The sequence below is a fragment of the Notolabrus celidotus genome, chromosome 20, assembly GCF_009762535.1.
Source record: "Notolabrus celidotus isolate fNotCel1 chromosome 20, fNotCel1.pri, whole genome shotgun sequence".
Taxonomy (NCBI): domain Eukaryota; kingdom Metazoa; phylum Chordata; class Actinopteri; order Labriformes; family Labridae; genus Notolabrus; species Notolabrus celidotus.
The window spans coordinates 10,156,944-10,179,636 of NC_048291.1; the positions used below are offsets into that span (position 1 = coordinate 10,156,944).

At 38.5% G+C, this 22,693-nt stretch overlaps 2 protein-coding genes across 3 annotated transcripts; one reads left to right on the forward strand and one right to left on the reverse strand.

Moving 5' to 3' along the window:
• Positions 1-804: 804 nt before the first annotated feature.
• Positions 805-13,806, reverse strand: LOC117832896 (small ubiquitin-related modifier 2). The gene is made up of 5 exons (XM_034712216.1): positions 13,637-13,806; positions 13,063-13,251; positions 10,242-10,373; positions 3,780-3,851; positions 805-1,567 (listed from the first exon to the last, which is right to left on the reverse strand). The coding sequence occupies exons 2-5, from the start codon at positions 13,081-13,083 to the stop codon at positions 1,505-1,507; spliced, it is 288 nt and encodes a 95-aa protein (XP_034568107.1). The 5' UTR covers positions 13,084-13,251; positions 13,637-13,806; the 3' UTR covers positions 805-1,504.
• Positions 12,983-22,650, forward strand: nup85 (nucleoporin 85). Of its 2 annotated transcripts, none has more exons than XM_034712214.1 (19): positions 12,983-13,021; positions 14,859-14,949; positions 15,047-15,203; positions 15,338-15,408; positions 15,498-15,541; positions 15,683-15,752; positions 15,846-15,967; positions 16,134-16,268; positions 17,302-17,424; positions 17,601-17,732; positions 17,821-17,924; positions 18,039-18,122; positions 18,230-18,295; positions 18,458-18,609; positions 18,711-18,828; positions 19,784-19,884; positions 20,472-20,623; positions 21,596-21,697; positions 22,446-22,650. In XM_034712214.1, exons 1-19 carry the CDS (start codon positions 12,998-13,000, stop codon positions 22,542-22,544), a joined length of 1,947 nt encoding a protein of 648 aa, XP_034568105.1. In that variant the 5' UTR covers positions 12,983-12,997; the 3' UTR covers positions 22,545-22,650. The 2 variants fall into 2 exon arrangements, with proteins under 2 accessions (XP_034568105.1, XP_034568104.1); XM_034712213.1 differs by lacking the exon at positions 12,983-13,021 and adding an exon at positions 13,854-14,028.
• The last annotated feature ends 43 nt before the right edge of the window (positions 22,651-22,693 follow it).

Genomic DNA, 22,693 nt, shown 5'->3' on the forward strand with positions numbered 1-22,693 from the left:
ATTGAAAGTAAACTGTAGGGTTTTTAGAGTTTTATTTGACTTCATGGTTAGATTTGACCAAATAATGCCCCCTTTTTGTTAATGAACAAGTCACTTGGCTTCAAATAATCTTGTTTAAAGAGGTGGACAGTCTGAAGGTCTATATTGTGCAGATACATTTCTACAAGTTATGTAGCTTAGATTTTAGCCAGTTAACCAGGATAGTTTTAAACATATATTTTTGTTTAATGCAAATAAACCAGTATTATAGCAGCAGTGATATATTTTGTAAGGTTAGAGGTGGTGATGGGGCCCACTGAGACATCTTTTCAGGGAGCCCAGAATTCCTGGTGACACCCCAGGCTATGGGAGCCCTAAGTGGAAAAACACCCAAACATTTTATTTACTCTATTTTCTTGTCCCATAATTAGTCATATCTAGTTCTCCTAATATTGGCTCATTTATATAATTATCTCATGATGGCAATGCTTGTTTTCCAACTATATTGGATTACTTAAAGTCAATATGTGAAGATAACAAAGCTTGTTTTCTCGTAGTTACAGGATCCTGTTAGTACGAGTAAACAAGGCTTATGTTCTCGTGATGAGATCATTCCCTGGCTGCTTAGGGCTTCCACTAATAGGAAAACAAAAGTATTAAACACTTTCTAAACAGCCATACAAAAGTGATTAAACTTTGAACTCGAACTGCTGAAGATCTTGAGATTACAACCTTCAGACTCAGTGAAAATTAGGTTACAATCTGGATTCTTGCTTTTGTTATAATGAAGCAGATCAAACCATCACACCAGAAAGCCAGACAAAGTTAGTGGAAGTTTGGAAAAAGACAATAGCTTTATTTTAACAGGCATCTCAATAGATAATACAGATGTTTATTTGACTGGAGAATCTCGTCAGGCTTCACAAAATCTGAAGCTTGGCCTAGTCAAACCATTACTCAAAACATTTCCCTACACATCCATTACTATATAAAAATGTATAAAATCAAATAACTTTTCAATGATAAGAAAACAAATGACCATCCAGCCCCATTCCCTAACTGGGTATAGCGCTCACAAAACGATAGCCAGTCCCAAAACAGTACACTTGAAGAAGAGATTTGTTGGACACTGAACAAGCCTAGCCCAACATTATTTGCTCAATGATGTCAGTTTTATAAATTCTCCCTCCACCATTGTTCCTTTTTTTTCTGCAACCTTAGAAAAAAAACCTTCAAATTGGGAAGTAAAGTCAATATTTAACACAAGTCAGCCGGGAAACACAAAACCTGAATGCATGGTGATTTTTGGGTGCCATTTATGTACAAGACCAAAAAAAAATAACAAGAAGAAAGAGGGCAAGAATGATAGTATGATACAGCATTTATGTGGAGCAGAGAAATGGAAACTTCTTCTGCCTTAAAAATCTGTTGAGACATCAGGACAAGTTGCAGAGAAGCAGCTGCAGAGTGACTGACTGGGGAGGTTTGCTGTGTGAAGGAGGAAACTGTGATGCATTGTGGATGATTAAATCAGGCCTCCTGTCTGTTGCTGGAACACGTCAATTGTATCTTCATCTTCCATTTCCAACTGTTGGGAAAGAAAAAAAAAACAGTTTTGATGTGAGATTTAATAAACCTGAGACTGTGCCTGGCTTTGCTTGTGTATTTTTCTTATGGTATTTAACAATACAAAACAGTGTTAAAGGACAGATGAGAGAGGACTTAGAAGACATAGCACGACATTAAAAATGGAAATATATGAAAAATAGTCAATAAAAACAATCTATGTAGATGTAACTTTGAGTTTATGTGGGTGTTTAGATGTCATTCACATTCCCTCAGCTTGTGCTTGTTATGGCATCTCCTTTACTTGCCGATCTTTTGATTTGAAGAGCCCTTTAAACCCTTTATAACCTAAAAAATCTAATTTTAACATTATAAAAAGTGAATGTTTTTTATTTCTTTTTTTTTGTCATAGTCAAAGGAAACACATTTCTGTAGCTCTTTTCATATCGCCAGTTCAAGGCGCGATATTTACGCCCCCTATGATGTCTCATCATAATTATAAATGTGACAGAGGCGTGATAGTGGGACCATAGACTGTATAAAATATGGAAGTAGGATCCGTGACGTCACCCATCTGTTTCTGAAGAGCTGTTTTGAGGCAAATCGGCGGTGGCAGCCATATTGCTGCTATCGAGTGAATGTGACGTAAAGCGGTGGACCTTGAGCCTCCTAGCCAACAGCTACAGTGTTCCCGCAGGCAGCTGTCATTGGAAGACTCGTAATCTCAATATCTTCGAAATTGCTGCGTTAGGAAAAAATTCCCTCCCCGTACAGTGTGTGCCGATCGAGAGATGAGCTATCGAGACTACACTCGTCTTTTGTACCAGGCTGTAAACATGTTTATTTCTGCTGTAAAGATTGGCTTTTTTGAATTGGTGTGTATGTGGTTTCCGTTACTTCCGGAGCCATCCTCAAGCGGATCCTCGATGAACTGCAGTTTTTAGCACTTCCACATTGGACTCATATTTTTAGATCGGAGGTTGCCACTTGGGTGGGACCAAGTCGCCCTGCCACTTTGCCGGTACAGAGGTAATAAAAGAGGCATTAAGAGGGCGGAGCAGGCGGTGAATAACTCTGTGTGTGTGCATGTCTGAGTGTGTGTCCATGGCATGTGAAGCTCCGGCTGTGTTAACTCTTGCTGTAATTCAATGTGAAATCAAAAACTAATGTTCCACCTTTGTGGGGACCATTATGGAAGGACTAAGGTTACAGCGGGGTTGTGGACTCTCAATATGAAAAGAGCTACTTTCAGATTTAACCGTCACTCATCTACAACAGGTTCTTCATTATTTTAACTCTGAACTTTTGTTTCTTCCTCTTTTACATTTCCAGTTTGGTTTCACTGTGCCGGAAATTAGTTGTGATTTTCACTGTTTTCATTTTGGCAGGAGAGATATCTTTTTTAAGGACAGATGAAGCATGAGGGCCTTTATTTCTTCTTTCCATTTTTTCCATGCATGTGTTTTTGGAACAATTCACTCTGATTTTTTGGAGTGCATTGTTGTTATACGGCTGGTTGGGGTCTCTCACAGTTTTCCAATTAGCCTCGGCACTGACTGACATATGGGATTCTTTTCTGGGCTCAGCTCTGCAGTTTTTGAAGGTTTTGGAACAGAGGGAGTCTCAGGGGCTGGATTAAAAGGTAGTTAAAAACTAGGGCCGCCTTTTGAATGGTAATCAGTGAGTATCTGCATAATTCTCCAGTACAGGCATGTATTGGTGTTTTCTCTGCACTTGCACACTTGCACTGTTTTAAATAATGTGAGTCACATTTTATTCGGGATTTGTAAACGAAAGTGAAAATGTTCCGTCCTCACACTGATTTGATCCTACAGACTTTCCTACGAACACTGCTCACTGGGGGAAGATCTTCTCTACACTTGACTTCTTCATTGTTTAGTCTGTGAGCACTTTTCTGCCCTCCAATTGCACATATCAAGACTTGTTCAAAGACGGGGAAGATTTTTGGTTCAGTGCAGACTGTAATCATGCGTGTAAGATTGCAGGGCAGAAAAAGAAACATCAGAAGCAGCAGTAGGAGCTTCTTAAGGTGAGGGCATGCAAAGAATGCAGGGAATATGGATTCCTCGCTAATAAGAGAAAGATGCACCAAAATGAGAGATGGTGTAAACACATGATATATAACGGAGCCTTCTTTAGAAGCACAGGGGGCAAGGGGATTTCTAACCTCCCTACTCAGCCCATTTAGTGAAACTGAAGTTGTTTGTACTCACCTGTGATGGTGTGTCTGTCTCATTTATTGGCTGTCCATCAAATCTGAACCTGATTTGCCTCATTGAAAGTCCCTGGAGAGACAAAAACATTACATTTTGTATTTAAATCAAGCCTTACACTCCAGATTTCACATTTCAAAATGAAGAGGAGGAAAACAAAAATCTGTTCAAAGGTTGTAGGTCGAACAGAGAACTTCAGAGACACAACAAACATACTAAGGTTGGCTAACATCATCTCTGATGCTGACCATGCTCTAAACAGGGAATAGGAACTATCACCATCAAACCTGAGATACAGGGTCCAACATTTTAATAAGGTCAGACTGCAGCACTCTTTTGTACACCTGACAGTTGTAAAGCTGAATCAAATCTAAGACCTTTTTAAAACCCAAATAGAGAAAAATCCAAACTAAGCAATTTACCGTGATGTGGCATATCTAACTACATATCCCAAGTTTAAAAGCTTATTCTGCATCTCTTGCAACTTGCCTCATAATCGTTGTTTGCCCTTGTTAACCATTCCCTCTATTTTTCATATTGAGGCAAAATTTTCTTGAGCTTGAATTTTCTCATTTTATTCTCATTCTTTCTCCCACTGGGGAGGAAATAACACGCTGTGGTCAGTGCTACATTAAGTACATTTGCAAAAATGAATAATATAATTTCATTTAATGCCATCTAGACATAGTAGATTTGATAACATTTAAAGGCCTTTCTCAGACATGTCCCATCTAAATTTTAAGACCTCCTACAAGTAAAATGAGAAGTCAAAACTTCAAAATCTGATGTAGGACTTTTCAAGGATGTGTGGGAACGTTGTTTCCACACCGTAACTGCATTTTTCCTTCTCCATTTCATATTGTGTTTGTTCCATATATTGTTATCTATGCTCTACGGAAGAGGATTAGGGCCACTGGAAAAAAGAAAAATTAAGGTCAACATTTTTTGTTATTATTATTATTCTGAGAGAAAAGTCAGAATTCTGAGAAAAAAGTCAGAATTCTGACTTTAATCTCAGAATTCTGACTTAAATCTCTGAATTCTGATTTTAATCTCAATCTCAGAATTCTGACTTTAATCTTAGAATTCTGACTTTAATCTTAGAATTCTGACTTTAATCTCAGAACTCTGACTTTTTTCTCAGAATTTTGACTTAAATCTTAGAATTCCAATTCATTTATCATAATAATAATAATACAAAAAAAATTAAATTGACCTTGATTTTTTTTTCCCCCAGTGGCCCTTATCCTCTTCCGTAATGCTCTATTGTTATTTTATTCTGGTTTTATTGCTCAGTTTCATCATGTTATATTAATACTTTAACCTCTCATTGATGTACTTCTCTAATGCTTATCCTCTCTATTTTCTAAGCAATGTAAAGCCCTTTGTGTCTGTCTGAAATGTGCTTTGAAATAAAAGCTGTTTTTTAGTTGTAGTTACATTATATTTATTTCCTAATATTGTAACGACAGTACATCTTTAAGCATGCTTTCTGAAGTTTGTCAAAGTAATACAACTTGATTTACAGTCCTCTGAAGTGAAACAGGAATAAAAGGAGTAATGAAAAACATCTGCTTCTTGCTGTTCTTTTAAAAATGAGCTGCATGAAAAACACGTCTGTTTCTTCCCGCTCTGCTCCGTTGCTCCCCGAGAGTTCAGCGCTCATTTGACTTTCAGATGCAGAGGAATGTCAGAACTTTTGTTTCTTTCCATTCTTGTTTTTTCCTGTAGATACAAATACGTCAGAGCAGAGGAGATGTTGTCAAACATCAGGATTGTTTTCGCAGAACAGCTTGAAGAACTGAGCTGGCACTCATCCCATTGTCAACTCATTAGAATACGTCAAATGAATAAGTCAGCATTCCTGCATCTTATTATAGAAAGAAGCCCAGTGAAGGACGACTTCAGAAGTGATTTAGCTCAGAACTGCTGATGGAGACGATGAGATGTCATTTGTGATTAACATGTGGAATCAGAGAAGTAGATAAGGGCATGTGGGTGATGTAGGAGATGTAAGTTGTGTTTCTGCAAATGAGAGAGGATCAAAGGCTGTATAAAAACATGGACAGCACAACAGCTCGCCAGCAGTGATGACAGAACTTTTAGAGCTCCCTCTGGTGATTGGCTGGTCGTAAAGCCGGCCTCTTCCATTACAGATGGAACGAGGGTCAAACTTGATTTTTCTCAAACATGCTCTCTGCGAAACATGCAAATGTATTAGCAAGTGTTACATTTTTTGGAAGGTTAGTTCTTATTAGTTATTTGATGCTAAAAAAAGAGGGGATGTGATGTCATGATTGTTGAGAAATACGGGCTCCTGTAGCTTTCGTTGCCGGTTTAGCCGAGTAGCAACAGTGAGAGAAAACCATAGACTGTATACATAACGGACGCAGTATCTGTGATGTCACCCGTCTGTTCCTGAGCACTGTTTTGAAGCCAATCGTCGGCGACAGCCATATTGGAAATGCAGAACTCAACCAGGCATAGTGCGACATAAAGGGGCGGAGTTTGAACCTCCTAGCAAACAGCTATGTGTTCTCGTCCGGGAGTCAAGTCAGTCATGTCCTTATTTGGGCAAAAACTCGTAATCTTAATATCTTCTTAACCTTCTTTAAATTCACCCCCCCCGTACAGTGTGTGCCGATAGAGAAATCAGCTACGTAGAGCCAAGCCTTTTTTTGAACCAGGCTGTAAACATGTTTATTAATTCTGCAAATATCGTCTTTTTTGAATTGGTGTGTATGTGGTTTCCGGTGTTTCTGCAGCCAGCCTCAAGCGGATTCTCCATGAACTGCAGTTTGTAACACTTCCACATGGGCTTCATAGTTTGAGACCGGAATTTACCGCTTTGAGAAAATGTCACAAGCACTCAAACAAGAGTCATCGAACTTTCCATAACCGTGAGGGTTTGCTTCAAATCGACATAAGAATCTGTTCTGCGATGGACTTCACTTATCTTTGACATTAAACGGTAAGTTTAGTGTTTGCGTTGATTAGCGTAAGGTTAAATATGTCACCTATCAATACGTCAGTGCACTTCTGGGCAGTATTTTGGCTTCACTTTTTCTTTTTACATTGGTCGGAAATGGGGGCGTGCTGTCCATATGAATATACAGCCAATGTATAAGATATAAATCCGAACTGTAGCTTTAAATGCACTGCAGCGGGGGGGAGGAGAGGGATAAAGCAGAGCTGGATCATAGCCAATGAAGAATGAACAATGACTCTTTCAGGGGAAAAAGACTGATAATGTGACCGTGATGAATAACTCTTTAATGAGCATCATCTGGCCTATATTTCATTTGTGAACTTTTGACTTTCTGCGGTGTCTTTAGATGACTTACATGTGATGCATCTGTTACATGTGAACTGTACTCCTCTTACATACTAGACAAGTAAATATCTTTGTCTTTGACAGCTGAAAAGCACTTTTTCTACCACAAGATTTGCATTTCCCAGTCATAATAATTTGTTTGCTCGAATTTACTTTGCATTATTTACAACACAGTGAAACCTCAGATAACAAGTAACAACAGGCAACTTTTCTGACTGTACATGGAATGAAAATTACTCTCATCAGAGCCTTTTCATCTTCAATCAAGTGTTAACATGTCCCTACTTCATTTCCATGAGATGAAAATGCAACATCACGGCCGGCCTGTGGCATAGGCAGTATAGGCAAATGGTAGGGGCACCGGCCATCCATTAGGGAAGGGGGGGATTTGAAGATAATAGGAAAAATAATATTATTTTATGTAATACAATTTGGGGTTAAATTGAGGACTGATGCCAGTATACATTTAAAGACTTCTGATTCACTTTTGGTTTAAAAAAAAAAAAAAAGGTTTCAAAAGCAGTTTTTGAAGGCTATAAGCGTTGGTTATTTATTTGTTTTTGTTTTCTTTTTGTTTTCTTTACACTTTGGAAGCTTAATTAGACAAAATATAGGGTAGGCTTAAATAAGCATTATGCTTCTGCCTTTTCAGTCATCACTTGATACATTACTGTTGCTTTGTTGAAAGTGTCTCTACTGTGAAAATGATTGTGTTATATAAGGACTGAATACATTCTACTACTACATTATATGTATTTTGAAATTGTATAATTTTTTCCTGCTAAATATCAGTGTTATTACCATTTTATTAATGTTCTTTTAGAGGTCATTTTAAAATAAGGAAACCTGTAAAACATAACGCTGGATGTCAGTTTTCTTTAAGTGTATATGTGATGTGATTGTTGGTGGAGTTGGTTACAGTACAAGGGGCACTAGTTGAAATCCTGCCGGGGACACCAAGATGGTTAGGGCCGGCTCTGCTTCTAAGCCTTGGAACTGACTTTGCAACTGGAAAAGTTGAGAAAAGTGGCAAATATCTAGACGTTCTGTGTCTCTGCTAAGCAAAGATATTCCACTTTCAAAGGGTTTCAATGGCTAACATTTAAACACGTCTCTGCAGGAAAGGCTCGGCTGTGATTAATAGCTTTCAAAATGGCTGCATCACAATCAGGGAGGAGTGTCAGGTCAAGTATTGTGCATGCTGCTTGCTTGGACACTAACAGGGAATTTTTCCATAGTAAGAGTGGACGTCCAAGTGGGGTGGATGGAAATGTAGTCAAATGAATCCAAAAAGTAAGCCTAGCAGAGCTGTGCTGTTAGAGCCTACATGTACCAGAATGCATTGTGCATGAGCTCCAGCGGCTCGGCTTTGCGTCACTGCATTTCTTCCTCCATAAACTCTGACTGTTATAAATAAAACTGCATATCCAGTCAGGCAAAACTGTGTAAAATGCAACCTCTGCACTCATACTTTTGGATGCTGCTGTTGCTGTTAGTGATGTAGTTTTGTAGCTACTCTGTACTGGACAAAATGCCCCTCCAAAAACAAGGGAAAAAAACGTACTAAAAAACTACTTTTACCCTGAACTAAGCAAAACAATCTGCCAATAGAACAAGTGAAAAATTGCCTGGTAAGATTTCTTAAAATAAGACGTAATATTTAGAAAACTGTGATCTTAAAATTACCAGTATTTTAAAGCTTAGTGTCTCAGAATAAGCCAGGAATGCTAACAATTAGTATTTTTTCACTCAAAAGTAAATGTTTGCACTAATACATTTCATGTCAACTTCTTCATTTGAGATATATTCACCTTAATTTGAGTTGTATTATAGCAGCACTTCTCTAGGTTTAAAACCATCTTGTACTTGAAATAAGGTGATAAAGTTTAATTTGAGCATTTTGAGATATAATGTCTTCTCATAGTGAGCTGAATATACTAATATTTAGTCATGTTGTTTTTTGGAATAAGGCACCTATGCTCAAAAGTAGGTGTTTCATTGTGTGCATGTAGTTTGAAGGCGTATATTTTTAACTGATTTCGAAGAAACAGTGCCTGAAAAGTAACCCGCCCTTTAAAAAAACAACTTTTCTTTCTTTCTTTCTTTCTTTCTTTCTTTCTTTCTTTCTTTCTTTCTGTCATCAATGGAGCTGTTTTCTGATATTCTCCAGTAAAATGCATTTACTTAAATCAAGTAAAGTGTTTGTCTTAAATCAAGATTATCCGTCTTCTACAAATAAGATCTCAGCTTGAAAAATGTATGAAATGTAAAATAAACCTTGTTTCTTCTAAACTACAACTCAAAACCAGATCATTTCAAGATTGTTTCACTTAACAAGACATTTAAGATGCATTGTCTTAAAAAAAAAGTCCCTCTATCTTGCTCAAATGTTACTTAAGTAAATTTATCTTAAATTAAGTGACATTTTGACTAAAAATGAGACAATTTCACTTGGTAAGATTTTGAGTTTTTGCACTGTGCAACAAACTCATAAGGCAGAAACCAGAGGTCCTTGCTAAAATAAAAGCCTGTAGTTCTTCAAGGCCTCCAAAGTACTTAATTTATGGTTGTGGTGGACTGAAGGACAAGAGATTTAGCAGATGTGTTGTGCCCGAGAGACAAAGAGAGCAAATGTGACTTCTGCAGACGTTTCAATGGAAGGGTGCCATTTTTTTTGTATGCAGTTGCATTGGCATGTATGTATGCACTAAGGCCAGATGAAAGACGGCAGGTTTGTTAACCATTTAGAAGAGGATCTGCAGGTGTTGTTTCCCAACCATATTGTTCCTAAAATGTTATAACAGAGTGGATGATTACAGTGAATGCTAGACGTGTTCACGCCAGAATCATTTAAAAGCACAAGAGCACGATGTCTTCTAAAAACTACAGCTCTGTCAGAGGCTAATTTAGAGACAGCTAGTTCCATTCAAGATTTAGTATTCTTTAAGTAGTTGCATTTACATTTTATCAGCTCAGTAATAAAGGAAAAGGGTACCGGCTTGATGATTGATTTTGAAGCCTTGCCGTTTGGGAACCACTTGTCTGGGGGAATAAACCTGTAACCTCTTTGAGACTTCCCCTAATAAGCATGTGATGTCTTTTGTGTGCAGACATTATGCTAAACCCACCTGTCTCTCGCAGTAGGCTTTCATGAGTTTGATGAGCGGCGTGTGTCTTTTGATCTTGAACTGCACGACGGATCCATCCTGACCCGCTACCTTCAGGTTTATGTGTTCGTTGTTTTCCGTCTTCACTCCCTCCTGTGAGATAAAGTAAGAAGAAAAAAAAACAGTTAATAAAAGACACTGAGGAAACCAGAGCTGGAGTATTAACTGACTTCTTAATGGATGAACTACACATCCAGTTTGTCATTAAAGAAAGTAGAGGAGCAAGATGGTATACACATCAGGATAGAACAGAGTTCATACACCTGGGTGCTGGAGGATGAACACTAGCACCTCTCATCAATGCAGTTTCCAAAGGGTTGATAATATGTCTTGAATACATGATAAGATATAAATAACATCTTTGATTAGATGAAAAATATTGATTTTGTTCTGGTTCCCCTCCAGAGGTAGAAGCTGTGGGAGCCGTTTCTTTACATCCTTGTTGGAGAGCATCCAGCATCTCCCGTCTTTCATGCTTTACAGAGCTGTCTTTACTCACTATCCTATGGACATTAGACTCCTTATGAGAGAAAACTGGCACAGTATTTGAGTGTAGCCTTCACTTAAAACCAGCAGCACCTGAGAGCTATTTTAGCAGCTCTGGACAACGGAATGAACTCAATGCATCAGGAGAGAAGTGCAGAGAACACGGCCACTCATCTTTCGGAAGTGCAACTCTTACGCAAAGTATAACCAAGAGCAGTGCAGTGTGGCACTGTAGAGGACATTTGTCTTGCTTTAAGGCGGGATAAACTAACTCTTGAGAGAAACTAATTTACATCATACACCCTGTGTGCTTTTGTTATGCAGAATATGGCATCCTCTGTGGGAATGTGTGTTTTGAGGAGTATTTTTTAGGAAAATATACTATTTGTTTCTAACAACATATTTTGTTATAAACGAACGTATAGCCTTATTGGTCTACATGTCTTAATACAGGGGGTTACTTTTGATATGAAGAATCAATTTATCACTAAGTAATTTAATAAAGTTTGATTTGTTTAATCTAGGGATGTATGGATTGACAAAATCAGGGCTGATACAGATTCAAAAGGTAAAAATAATAAGTAAATAGGTGCCTGATCCTACTTCCAATTTTTTCTACAATGATTGTCCTTAAAGTCAACCAGGCCGTAATGCAATATATCTAAGTAAGAGCAAATCCACATGAAAAATATTCTTTTTTTGTCCTTCTTTGAAATGAACTCCTTCAAAAGCCAGCTAACCTCTTGTGTTATGTTCAGGTAAAAAAAAAACATTTTGTCTTTTATTCTGTTTCCCAAAACAAAAGAAGGTTACAGGAGACTTAAAATGACTTGTAGCTTGCCATCTTTAAATTGATGCTAAGCCATATGACAGCTTCTGTAGTCAATGAATGCCAGATTATTGGCCAATGGTCAATATCAGTCAACAGGGTAATATGTCATAATGATACCTTAATTCTTCTTTATTCTATATACTTTTTTAAATGCAGATTGCCCACGCTGCCTTCACGTGCCCCATGAGTCTTTACTTCCCACTTATTGACTACACTTTGTTATTGTTTACATTGTTTTGATATGGATTCGAGTCAAGGAGCTGAGCTCCTGTTTGTAAAGTAGTTCAGGTGTAGAAACACCGGGTGGGGTAGTACGATTTTGCATTTACATTTTTATAATGTCCTCATTTTTATTCTAGTTGTATTTATATTTTTATATACATATAGATGTATTCTTATTTATAATTTTTATATTTTTTCTGTTTTGTTAAAATGTTCTTGTGTGGAAAATGTTACAGTAAAGTTGTTTTGAATGGAAGTTGTCTGTAACCTGTGTAGTTTTTATAGTGCCAAAAAGTGTTTTGGGTGAGGGAAAATTCAAAATAGTGATCTCACTGTCAAAGCATGGGGATATGGCACCATCTTATGGATATTGTAAAATGCTAAATGAAATTATAATCAATATTTCAGAATAATTCCCACCAATCGAGTATATATATATATTGGTGGAATGTGTTAATTCGAATTATTCTGATCCAAATTTTATCTTATAACTACTGAGCGAAAGAGCCAGTCTTTTTGAACACTTCTATGAAAGGAACAGTTCCTCAAGATCTGGTTCCCTCCAAGGAGCCATAAATCCCATCTCTAGTTTCTATGCCAAAGATGATGTCATATTGTTTTACTACATAAATCATTAGGTTCATTGCATTAATTACATTGCATAATTGAACAGCTATAGATCTAAATATTGTCTGTTTGACAGGTTTGTAGAATCCAGGTGTGGTACGAAATGAAGAGCAAAGAACCAAATCCCAACAGCAGTTCAGGTATATGTTGCTGGCTACTTTTAAAGATTTATCAAAACTTAAAAATCTTCCCTCTGGCGCATTTTCCCTTTGTTTACATTCTGTCACCGTGTTGACAAAGTTGGACACGGCGACATGTAAGCACAGGTTCACAAGATACAAATGAAATCCTGCTGAGAGCACAGACTTTTTCTCCCTTGCAGACACAGCTAAATTTAAGCCAAACCCTCCTACACCGACACTGATAACAAAGTGAAGCATGCATTGAGGATGACACCAGCTGTGTGTGATCAAGCAGAAAGCGACCTGCGCGCCAGTGGATGCGCGTTCACAAACCTTCCGGTCTATCAAAGTAGGTATAGCCAGGAGTTAAATTGAGCTCTGAACTTAAACAATATAAAACAGACCCCTGAAAATGTCCCGTTTTTGCTATGCGCTGCTGTCTTAAAAAACAGGTAAATAAATTGGTGTATTGATACGGTGTAGAAACACTCACCTTTGGTTTTTCATCAGCCATGGTCACTCTTTTGGCGGTTCTCTACTGCCACACAAAGAATACGAGTGCGCGCACGTACGCGTTCCCGGTTAAATTATTCGAACCGAACGTGCGCGGCCACGAGTCTGTGCGCGTCCACAGTACCTCACTGTGAATGACCACAAGCAGTCACATGGGTGGATGCGCGGTCTGGCGATGGGCGGGAGAGTTTCAATGCGCGTGAAAGAGACATCCAGAATCACATGCACGCGCACAATGATGTCTTACCTTTTGTTATTATGTTTGTAAATGTAGCTATTCAATATGAACCTCCTCACTACTCCTATGGCCCATCATCAATGTGTCAGGGTCAACTAATCCTCAAGAAACAACAGTATATAATGTAACTGCATATTTGGTATTTCAATCCCTTTTCCTATTCTGTAACCACATATATCCCAGTGGCCATCTTGTTTTGCTATCTGGTGATGATGCACTAGAAATGGTTTTAAAAAATCAAAACTTGTACGAATACAAATAATCCATATTCACATTAGTCAAATAAAACTACTAATAATACTACTGCTTGACTTACATGAGTAAAAACAAGGTTTGTTTCTGCAGTGATAACAGGACATTTTTTCTTCTACACCAACGTGGTTCACCGGGCTTTGAGAGTTGTCTCTATTTATGTTAGTAGTTATCGATTATTCCTTTTATTCTGTCTGCATTTCGTGACAAAACCCACTTCAATAATCACAGCCTAACACGGCGAATGGAAAAACAGGCAGAAGGAAGGGCAGCTTTTCAGTGACGTCATCACACATGCGACGTAAGGGCTTGAATGAGTGAGGCGCGTAAACGCATCACACCTGTAGTTCATGTCGTGTTCTCTCTGTAAGCTGAATAGTTTGACATTTATCATTTTGGGGTGTCCAGCGTATTTTTTCCCTGATGGAGGGGGTTGACGTTGAGCCGGCAGTCACTGTAAGTTCCCGCTAGAGTGAAGTTTTTCCCTTTTTCAAGCTGAAGTTTAGAAATGCTAGCATGCTAACTACAGCGCACAAATATAGCGTGGGTTTATAGTGTGACTAATACAGCTGAGTTTAATAATATAAGGAACACAGTCAGTCCTGAGTCCTGAGCACAAAGAGTATAACAGAGGAAATATGTGCTTTTTCATGTCAAAACTGTCAAAGAAGGAAGAACAGAGCCATTCATTTCACAGTGTTGGATCATTTTCGTAGTGTTTGAGAATTGAGGCAAATTAAGTCAGTAAGAAGTTTGAAATTTAACTTGGCTGCTGAATAGATTGTACTTGGAAAAAAACAAAAAACAAACTAGGAGTTGCTATTTAATGACTTTGATATAGAGATGGGATTTATGGCTCTTTGAAGGGAACCGGTTCTTTGAAAGAACCGTTCAAAAGACTTGCTCTTTGGCTCATTGTTATATTTATTTGTTTTTTAGAAGTCAACCAGGGGCAACTCGTTTTTATCATGGAAACAATTCCTGGTAGCAGTTATAAGATAAGAGTTGGATCAGAATAATTCAAACTTACACATCCCACCTATATATATATATATATATATATATATATATATATATATATATATATATATATATATATATACTGAAATATTGATTATAATTTCATTTGGCATTGTAAACATTCCATAAGATGGTGCCATATCCCCATGCTTCGACAGTGAGATCATCGGTTTTCATCATTCACTTAAAAGAGCCGTTCAAAAGACCGACTCTTTCGCGAATGTCACATCTCCACTTTGATTTTTTTTTTTTTACTGTATATGCAGAACATCCCTGAAGCCAGTGATGGAAAGCACTTGGGATTTGCATGGGGCCCTGGTGATATCCTTGCCTATGAGACCCTTTACACTTCATCAGGTATGTGCAGCTTTTACATTTCATTGTGCGGTTATTCAAACAAGTCTCCGTTTTCCCACCTTTCATTTATTTTATGTAACTTTGTCTGTGTCATCAGGAGTTACAGGATCAGGCAGCTCCTTCATCCACGAGGTCAGGAAAGACGAGGACATTTATTCCCCCATTCTACGCAAGCTCTTCAACGAGTCACATCACATCTTTGTTGGTCTGCAGACAATTAAAAAGGACCTCCCAAGCAAGAACAAAAAACCCCAGTAAGACCACCTGACTGAAACCTATTCATGTCACTAAAATACTTGCTTGTAAGATAAACCTGTGTTACTAAACGTAGTTGAAACACTTGCATCAATGGTCAAACAACAGGAATTTTCTCTTTCTCACTCCTTAGATTTGTCAGCATCAGTAAAAACTATAGATCTGTGATACGGGCCTGTATGGAGGAGCTCCAGCAAGCTGCAGGTAATAATTTGGTCTATGATTTTGAAATTTGATTATCCAGTTTGATTATTCAGGGAATAATCAAACTCACATGTCTCTCTTGTGTGCAGTTTCAACTAAAGTTGCAGATGTGGCGACACAATATGGAAACCAGGTATGTACTTCTACAGTACGTTTGTCCCTGCCACAACATTTAGAAACAACACTTCTGCAAGTGGAAAGTAGACAAAGAAAGGAAGTGATTTTTTTCCTCATGATCAGTCTCCTAACCTGAGTCTCTGTTTTGGTGTTACAGGTGTCCATTCTGTTGGCAATTGAGCTGATCTGGAATCTGTGTGAAGTGCTGTTCATTGATGCTGCTCCAGGTTTGAATTGTTTATCATTTTACTATGATTCTGTGTAAAAGCAGCCATACAAACATGTAAGTGATCTCTGTGTGTGTGCGTCTGTGTCCTCAGCGGGGTCCCTGCTGCTCCACCTCCTGGACTGGGTGAGGTTACACAAGGCTGACGTGGATGAGAAAGCCAGAGAAGTGCTGCAGAGCGAGAGCCCTGCTGAGCACGGTGACTACTGGAATGTGGTGGGTGCTGCACACCTTTATTTCTGAAGCTGTAAAAGCTCACCCTGACTTTAAGTAAAATCACATTAGGAGCAGATGGCCCTCATTTATCTCTTTATTAATTTGGCTGACATAGTGCACAGTTTGAAATGTCAGACAGAACATGCTTTGTGTTTGTGCTGTGCAGGTGCTCAGTTACGTGCTGCAGGGCAGGTTGGAGGAGGCCAGGCAGATGCTGGCGAAGCGGGCCACTCTACAGCCTGCTGCCAGGAACATGTTCAAGCTGATGGACAATTTACTCAGCAGGATGCCTTTCTACAATGTAAGACCATCTTTCAATGGTTCATCTTATATAGTAGCTTCAGTTAAACCTCTTATATAGAATAGCCTTTATTTGTCATCGTCAGGTGTGCAATGAAATCAGAAGCGCTGCTCCTGAAGGTGCATGAGATAAATACAAATAAAATAAAAACAGGTAGAAAATATGTATAAAAGACAATAAAAAATATAGAATAATATAAACCAAATGCCAAATATATACAGTCAGGTCAGGAGAAGTGTTTTTTTGTTTTAGGATATTGCACATTATATGAACAGTTTTGGTATTGCACTTGACATGAATGTTATTACACAGTAATAAATATTGGAGGGGATTGTTTATGTCGGCTGTTTGTGGGTGTTTAGTGTTGTGATGGCACTTGGAAAGAAACAAAGATAGATGGACATTTTTTCCAAGTAGAAAGTGCACGAAGAGTACTTGGCTTATCGGTGCAGGCTTGTGATATAGAAGGATTTTTTCCATCCAAATTTGTTCAGAAATCAACCTCATGTGACCACATGACAAATAAAGCAATGAAAAACAGCTCCTCCTGTTGCAGTTTATACAGTAGTTTCAACAAACGTTCAAGGAAACGACCAATAACTTAGTTTAATTTGATTTTGTTGCACAGATACTGTTATAGTGTTCAACACAACTTTGATTGCACTGCATTGGAGATAGACGTTGAAAAGAGGGAGAGATATGGACACTGGTAGACTGTGTGAAATGGTTGAAAACATTATGTCATGATGATTGAAAACGATGTACAACTGTTGATGTCTGTCTGAATGCGGTGCTCTGAAAATAATAAATACATAACTACATAAATCAATAAATCAATCAATAAATCAATAAATAGCCATAGGCACCATTTGGCCAAAAAATGAGTGTGTATAACTTCTCTTTATTCACAGAAAACATGAAAACATAGTGCATTTGGCTTGTACATAGGATGTATTTGTGTTAGTAAATGTGCTGAAGTCTGATCAGATATCAGCCAAATGAACAAAATTAACTTGCTATGATAATCCCTCAGCCCGGTGGAACCCAGACGCTCACAGAGTTTGATGTGAAGTGGAGACACTGGCATGAGGAGGTGGACCGCTGCCTGCAGGATAACTCGTTTGCCAGCAACCCAAACTTGGAGCTCATCTGTAAGGTCGGTGACCCTTTATCCCCAGTAGCCTTAGTGATCTGTTTACTTCTGTTTACATTCATCGTAATGTACTGTTGGTATAAGTTGTCCAAAGACTTGCAAACATTTTCCTTCATGATGTAATCATATTTATTTTACTGTGTCAGTGTTAAGTTTGAATCCGACTCTCCTCATTTCAGATCCTCGCGGGGGATGAAGACACTCTGCTGGAGCACAAAGGACTCCTGAGCACCTGGTACCACTTCCTGGTCACCAGGCTGCTCTTCTGCCACCCTACAGTCAAACCCATTGAGTTACACTTTTATGCACAGGTACACTAGATTAAAATCTGCTGCATCACTCAGATTGTGATTCTGATACAGATTCTGTAACACATTTGTTTGTTTGTTCTCGTTGTAGTCTTGCATGACCATGTTTCTGGACCAGAGTGTCCCAGAGCCCTTGGACAGCATCTTACTGGCTGCTTTTGAGTTTGACATCCATCAGGTCATCAAGGACTGCAGGTAACACCTCTAACTTCATACATACAGAATGCACAAGCTAAAAAAAGCTTCTGACCGCAGGCTACAGCTCTTCTCACACCTTATGCCTTCTTTCTCCGCTGTGTGTCTCCTCAGCATTGCTCTAAACAACTGGTGGTTTGTGGCCCATTTGACAGATCTGTTGGATCATTGCAAACTCCTCCAGTCTCATAATCTACAGTAAGGACTTCATTTAGCTTTTTTGCATTTTTAATCTGAGGATTATATGACTCATCACTCATTATTCGTCTCAAATTAACATGTCGTTGTTGTGTGTGTGCTTTCAGTTTTGGCTCAAACCTGAGAGAGTTTCTCCTCTTAGAATATGCTTCTGGTCTCTTCACTCATCACAGGTATGATCATCAGTCGTTTTGAATTCTTTGTTTAATTGAAGGCACACATTAGGGTATTTAAACTTCTGGAGCCTTTATAGATGAAGATTTAAGATGCAAATTAGGCTTATAGGACTGCTACGAATCCCTAATCTTATAGAATGTTTATCTGTGTGTGTGAAGTCTGTGGCAGCTGGCTGTGGACTACTTCGACCACTGCCCAGAGTTCGGCCGCGTCTATCTGGAGCTGCAGATCGAGCGCGTCCCTTTAGACACAGAGCGCAAAGCCCTGAAGGTGCTCAGGATCTGTGAGCAGAGGCAGATGTCAGAACAAGGTACAACTTTCTTTTCGACACTCTCTCCTGTTTTCTTGTGTTCCCCTTCCCTACATGACTATGAAGAGAACTTTAACTTTAAATTGTTCGTCCTTGTGTAGTACGGAGTATCTGTAAGATCATGGCTATGCGCGCTCTGAGGAACAACAGACTGGGCTCGGCTCTCTCTTGGAGCATCAGGGCCAAAGATGCTGCTTTTGCTACCCTCATTTCAGAGAGGTGAGTTCTCCTTACAATGCATTTGTTCTTTGAAACAAATGAGTCCCACTAAGGTCTAAACTCAGCTCATGTTCCCTAACACTAAACCCCCCTAGAATGTGAAAAATGAAACACTTAAACTGAACACTGAATTCTGCTTCACAATGACGGGAAGAGCTGACATCATAGGATCAAAAACAAAACCAAACACTCAAATCAAGATCATTAGACTGTTTGTTTTCCTGAATACATTTCATTTAACTAGGGATGTAACGATACACTCACTTGGTTCACGATACGATTCACTCACGATTCTCTGTATATTTTCAAGAGAACTGGATTGATCTCAAAATTTAAAAAAAACATTATTTTATTTCAATTCTTAGATATGGACTGTTGCAATATATATATTTTCTCTTGTATTTCCTTCAAGTCATCCTTTTTAGTTTTTAAGGTGTGTTGTAACTCAAATGAAACCACTGCACATTTTTTTTTCAGCACCTTGCTAAAAAACTAAATGACAGCACAAAAATACCTTGCGGGAAAATTTCAGAACAATTATAGAGAAATGGAAAGTGAATGATTCCCAAATGAAAGTATTTAATATTAAAACAAATAAGGTAAATCTCTTTAAATTAGGGATGTAGATTCGAATATCTGCATTACTTCTACTGTGATCTGGCGCTATATAGAAAATCAAATTAGCGGAAATTCCAAGGGGGCAGGGGCGCTGTTGGGGGGGTGCCCCGCCCCCCCCAGTATAATGGTATGGGAAACACTGTATAATGCAGATAGCGCCTTATACTTTTTCAAAATTATACCCGGATACAAATTATGTTGAATCGATTTTAATCCACCCTTATTTGTATCAATTTTTTTTTACCAATTTGCGAGATATCGTTACATCCCTACATTTACCTGATCTCCTAGTTAGAAAATGTACCAACTTGTGTGTGTGTGTGTGTGTGTGTGTTAGGTTCTTACAGGATTACTGTGCCAAAGGGACCTTCTCAGACCTGGATCTGATAGACAACTTGGGGCCGGCAATGCTGCTCAGCGACAGGCTTACATTCCTAGGTATGAACACACATCCTCCTGTAATTTTTTTTTTTTCATTATTGCAAAATACACTTAATCAACTTCTTCCAGTACCATGCAGCCTTGATTAGTATCGCTGCTAGGCTTGTTACTCAGCCACTCTTGTGCTCTCACAAAGTGAATTCACATACAAGTGAGGGAACATTAAGTCAGGGAACATTAAGTCAGGGCAGTGTGTCGCCTGGATTGCGTCCCTTAAAGTCTCTATTAGACCACCACATGAGCCTCAGCCTCACAAACAGACATGTGTGTGTGTGTGTGTGTGTGTGTGTGTGTGTGCGTGCACGCACGCACTGAGATATAAATAAAGCTGTGTGCTGCTTAATGCAACAGCATGTGACGGCATGTTTTCACTGGAAGATATAATTGAAGACAGATGAAGCAACACATCTTTAGTTCACACACAAAGACATCAGTTGTATACATCATACATCTCATTACAAGCATCTGTATTTTTATTTAAGAGCTCTTCAGAATCTACGTTGTATAAATTCCAGGTCTTTCTCTGAAAGTATTATCATGTGCCGGTGTTGCAGTGTGAAATCTGAGCTCTCTCTCATTTCTAGGGAAGTACCGCGAGTTTCACAAGCTGTACGGAGAGAAGAGCTTCGGTGAGGCTGCCAAGCTGCTCCTCTCTCTCATGACGGCAAAGATCGCCCCCCGAAGCTTCTGGATGACTCTGCTGACCGACGCCCTGCCTCTGCTGGAGCAGAAGGAGGTGAGTCACTGAGAAGTTTACTTTACAGGGGAATTCCTACAATGAAGTAAACCATCAAATTAACAAAATACCGATCAGTTCCATCAATATATCCAATTAATCTAACTGAAACAACATTTAAAATTTCTTTCCCTGCTTTGATTTGGATTATTTTTATATTCCTATAACAATGAATCGTCTTTAATACAGTTTTATTGCTCAATCAAAAGCTAAGCTAACAGTCAATTTTATTCTGAATATATCTGCCTATTCTCTTGATTTATAATCTACTTGATGTCATAAAACAGTGGAAAATGTTAGATTCAGTTTCCTAGAGCTGGAAAATATGCGTCTTAGTGTCATGGAATATTAAGAAAATAAGCTAATATTCATAATTAAGATTATAAGCAGAGCAGATTTTCATTTTCTGAGGATCAGTGAAGAGACAAATCTCATCATCATAAGTAAACACTAGTTTTGGTTAGCATGCTAAATTGGCATCCTGTCCAGCAATCCTAGTCCTACCCCTTTCAGGGTGTCTTACCCTGTTTGGATTCTGTTTCCCAAAACCCCCTGCTAACCATACTTTATCCCTTACTCAGAAGTCAGATCATCAGTGTGATGGGTTTTATTGGCATAATTGATCTTTTTTTGTTGCTCCCTTTTTAAAAATTCACTCATTTATCCTTAAATTTGTGTTTATTCATGTCTTACTGTATCCTATAGTGTAAGATAGTTTTTTGCATTCTTCTTTTTACTTCAGTTCAGTCACTGGATTATAAAAAGAGTCTAGTCATGATGATCAGTTCCATTTACTAATCCCAACTTTTTTTTGTGCATTCTTTTGTTACATTTCCGAAAGTATGATTTAGGCCTCATGTCAGTCATATTCTACTACTGCACCATCAGTCGGTGTCTAGTGTGGTCATGGTGCAAACTTTAACTGCTGACTGTTTTAATCAAAAGCTGCATTTTTTTTCAAAACTATTACAGGTGATCTTCTCGGCAGAACAAACCTACGAGCTGATGTTTTGTTTAGAGGAGCTCACCTCCTCTCTGAGCACCACAGCTGGGGGCACAGACAGACCCACGCAGGTATGCATCATATCAGAGGAGTCTGCAAGAGTGACTCAAGAGTCTGCTGCTTTGTTAGAGACAGCAGATGCGTTTCCACCACAGGAGCTACTTCTCTTGATAAATGCAATGTTATGATTCAGTTCTTGTAAATTTGCAAACAATGTAAACTCATGCAGACTGTCTGTCTTAAAGCTGCAGTGTTTTCAAAAGTACAGGATTCATACAGAGAAACCCCCAATACCTTCTATAGAGAGGGTTGATGATGTTTATGTCTTGCAACCGGTGTTCTCTTGAGTTTGGCTGCTGTTAAAAATGCTATCACGGCATGAATTGATAGCAGAGGCTGCCAGTTCATGCTATTTATACATGTTTTTTTAATATCTCAATGTGTTCTTTAAGAAAAAGACACATATTTTTTTGTACTCTACTTTGAAACCTTTATGTAACATCTCAAGAGAGGTGCATCTCAGTAGACGAGTACTCTCTATCACATGTGAACACTGCTCAGGAAAATTTTGGAGGCACACTTCCTGAAGTTTGAGACATTTTCCAGAGAGCTAGTCTAAAAACTGCTACAGCCAATACGGGACTAGGGAACTTTTAAAAATATTTTTAAGTTGAAATGCAGCTATAGAGATCAAAACAGTTCTGCTTTGTTTTCGCGTTATTCTTCAAGAGCACCTGGCTTCTACCTGGAGTTTACCACATCACCTCCCTGAGCACACAGTAACTTTTTTTCAGTTCTGATTTGTGTTCTTTGTTTCAGGATGAAGACATAGAGGTGACAAAAGTGGAGCTCCTGAGACTCGCTCTGGCCAGGAACCTTGCGATGGCTATCGTCAAAGAGGGAACCGTGGAAGCATGAACAAAAGAATCTGAAGCTCTTCTTTTGCATTTTTGTACTGTAAATACCATTTAAGTAATCAAGATGTGCTCTTTGATAATAAAACTTTTCTTGACTTATGTTTAAATTTGACTTTTTGTTGTTCTGTTTCTGAGAAGTTAAAAATCAGT

Bases quoted from the DNA above. Each gene is read 5' to 3' on its own strand.
- nup85 (XM_034712213.1), top strand. From the start codon at position 13,996: ATGGAGGGGGTTGACGTTGAGCCGGCAGTCACT. The intron at 17,425-17,600 runs GTCGGTGACCCT...TCCTCATTTCAG, and splicing joins ACTTGGAGCTCATCTGTAAG to ATCCTCGCGGGGGATGAAGA. The intron at 18,123-18,229 runs GTAAGGACTTCA...GTGTGCTTTCAG, and splicing joins CTCCAGTCTCATAATCTACA to TTTTGGCTCAAACCTGAGAG.
- LOC117832896 (XM_034712216.1), bottom strand. From the start codon at position 13,083: ATGGCTGATGAAAAACCAAAG. The intron at 10,374-13,062 runs GTGAGTGTTTCT...TTTATCTCACAG, and splicing joins TGGCTGATGAAAAACCAAAG to GAGGGAGTGAAGACGGAAAA. The intron at 1,568-3,779 runs GTGAGTACAAAC...CTTTCCCAACAG, and splicing joins AGACAGACACACCATCACAG to TTGGAAATGGAAGATGAAGA.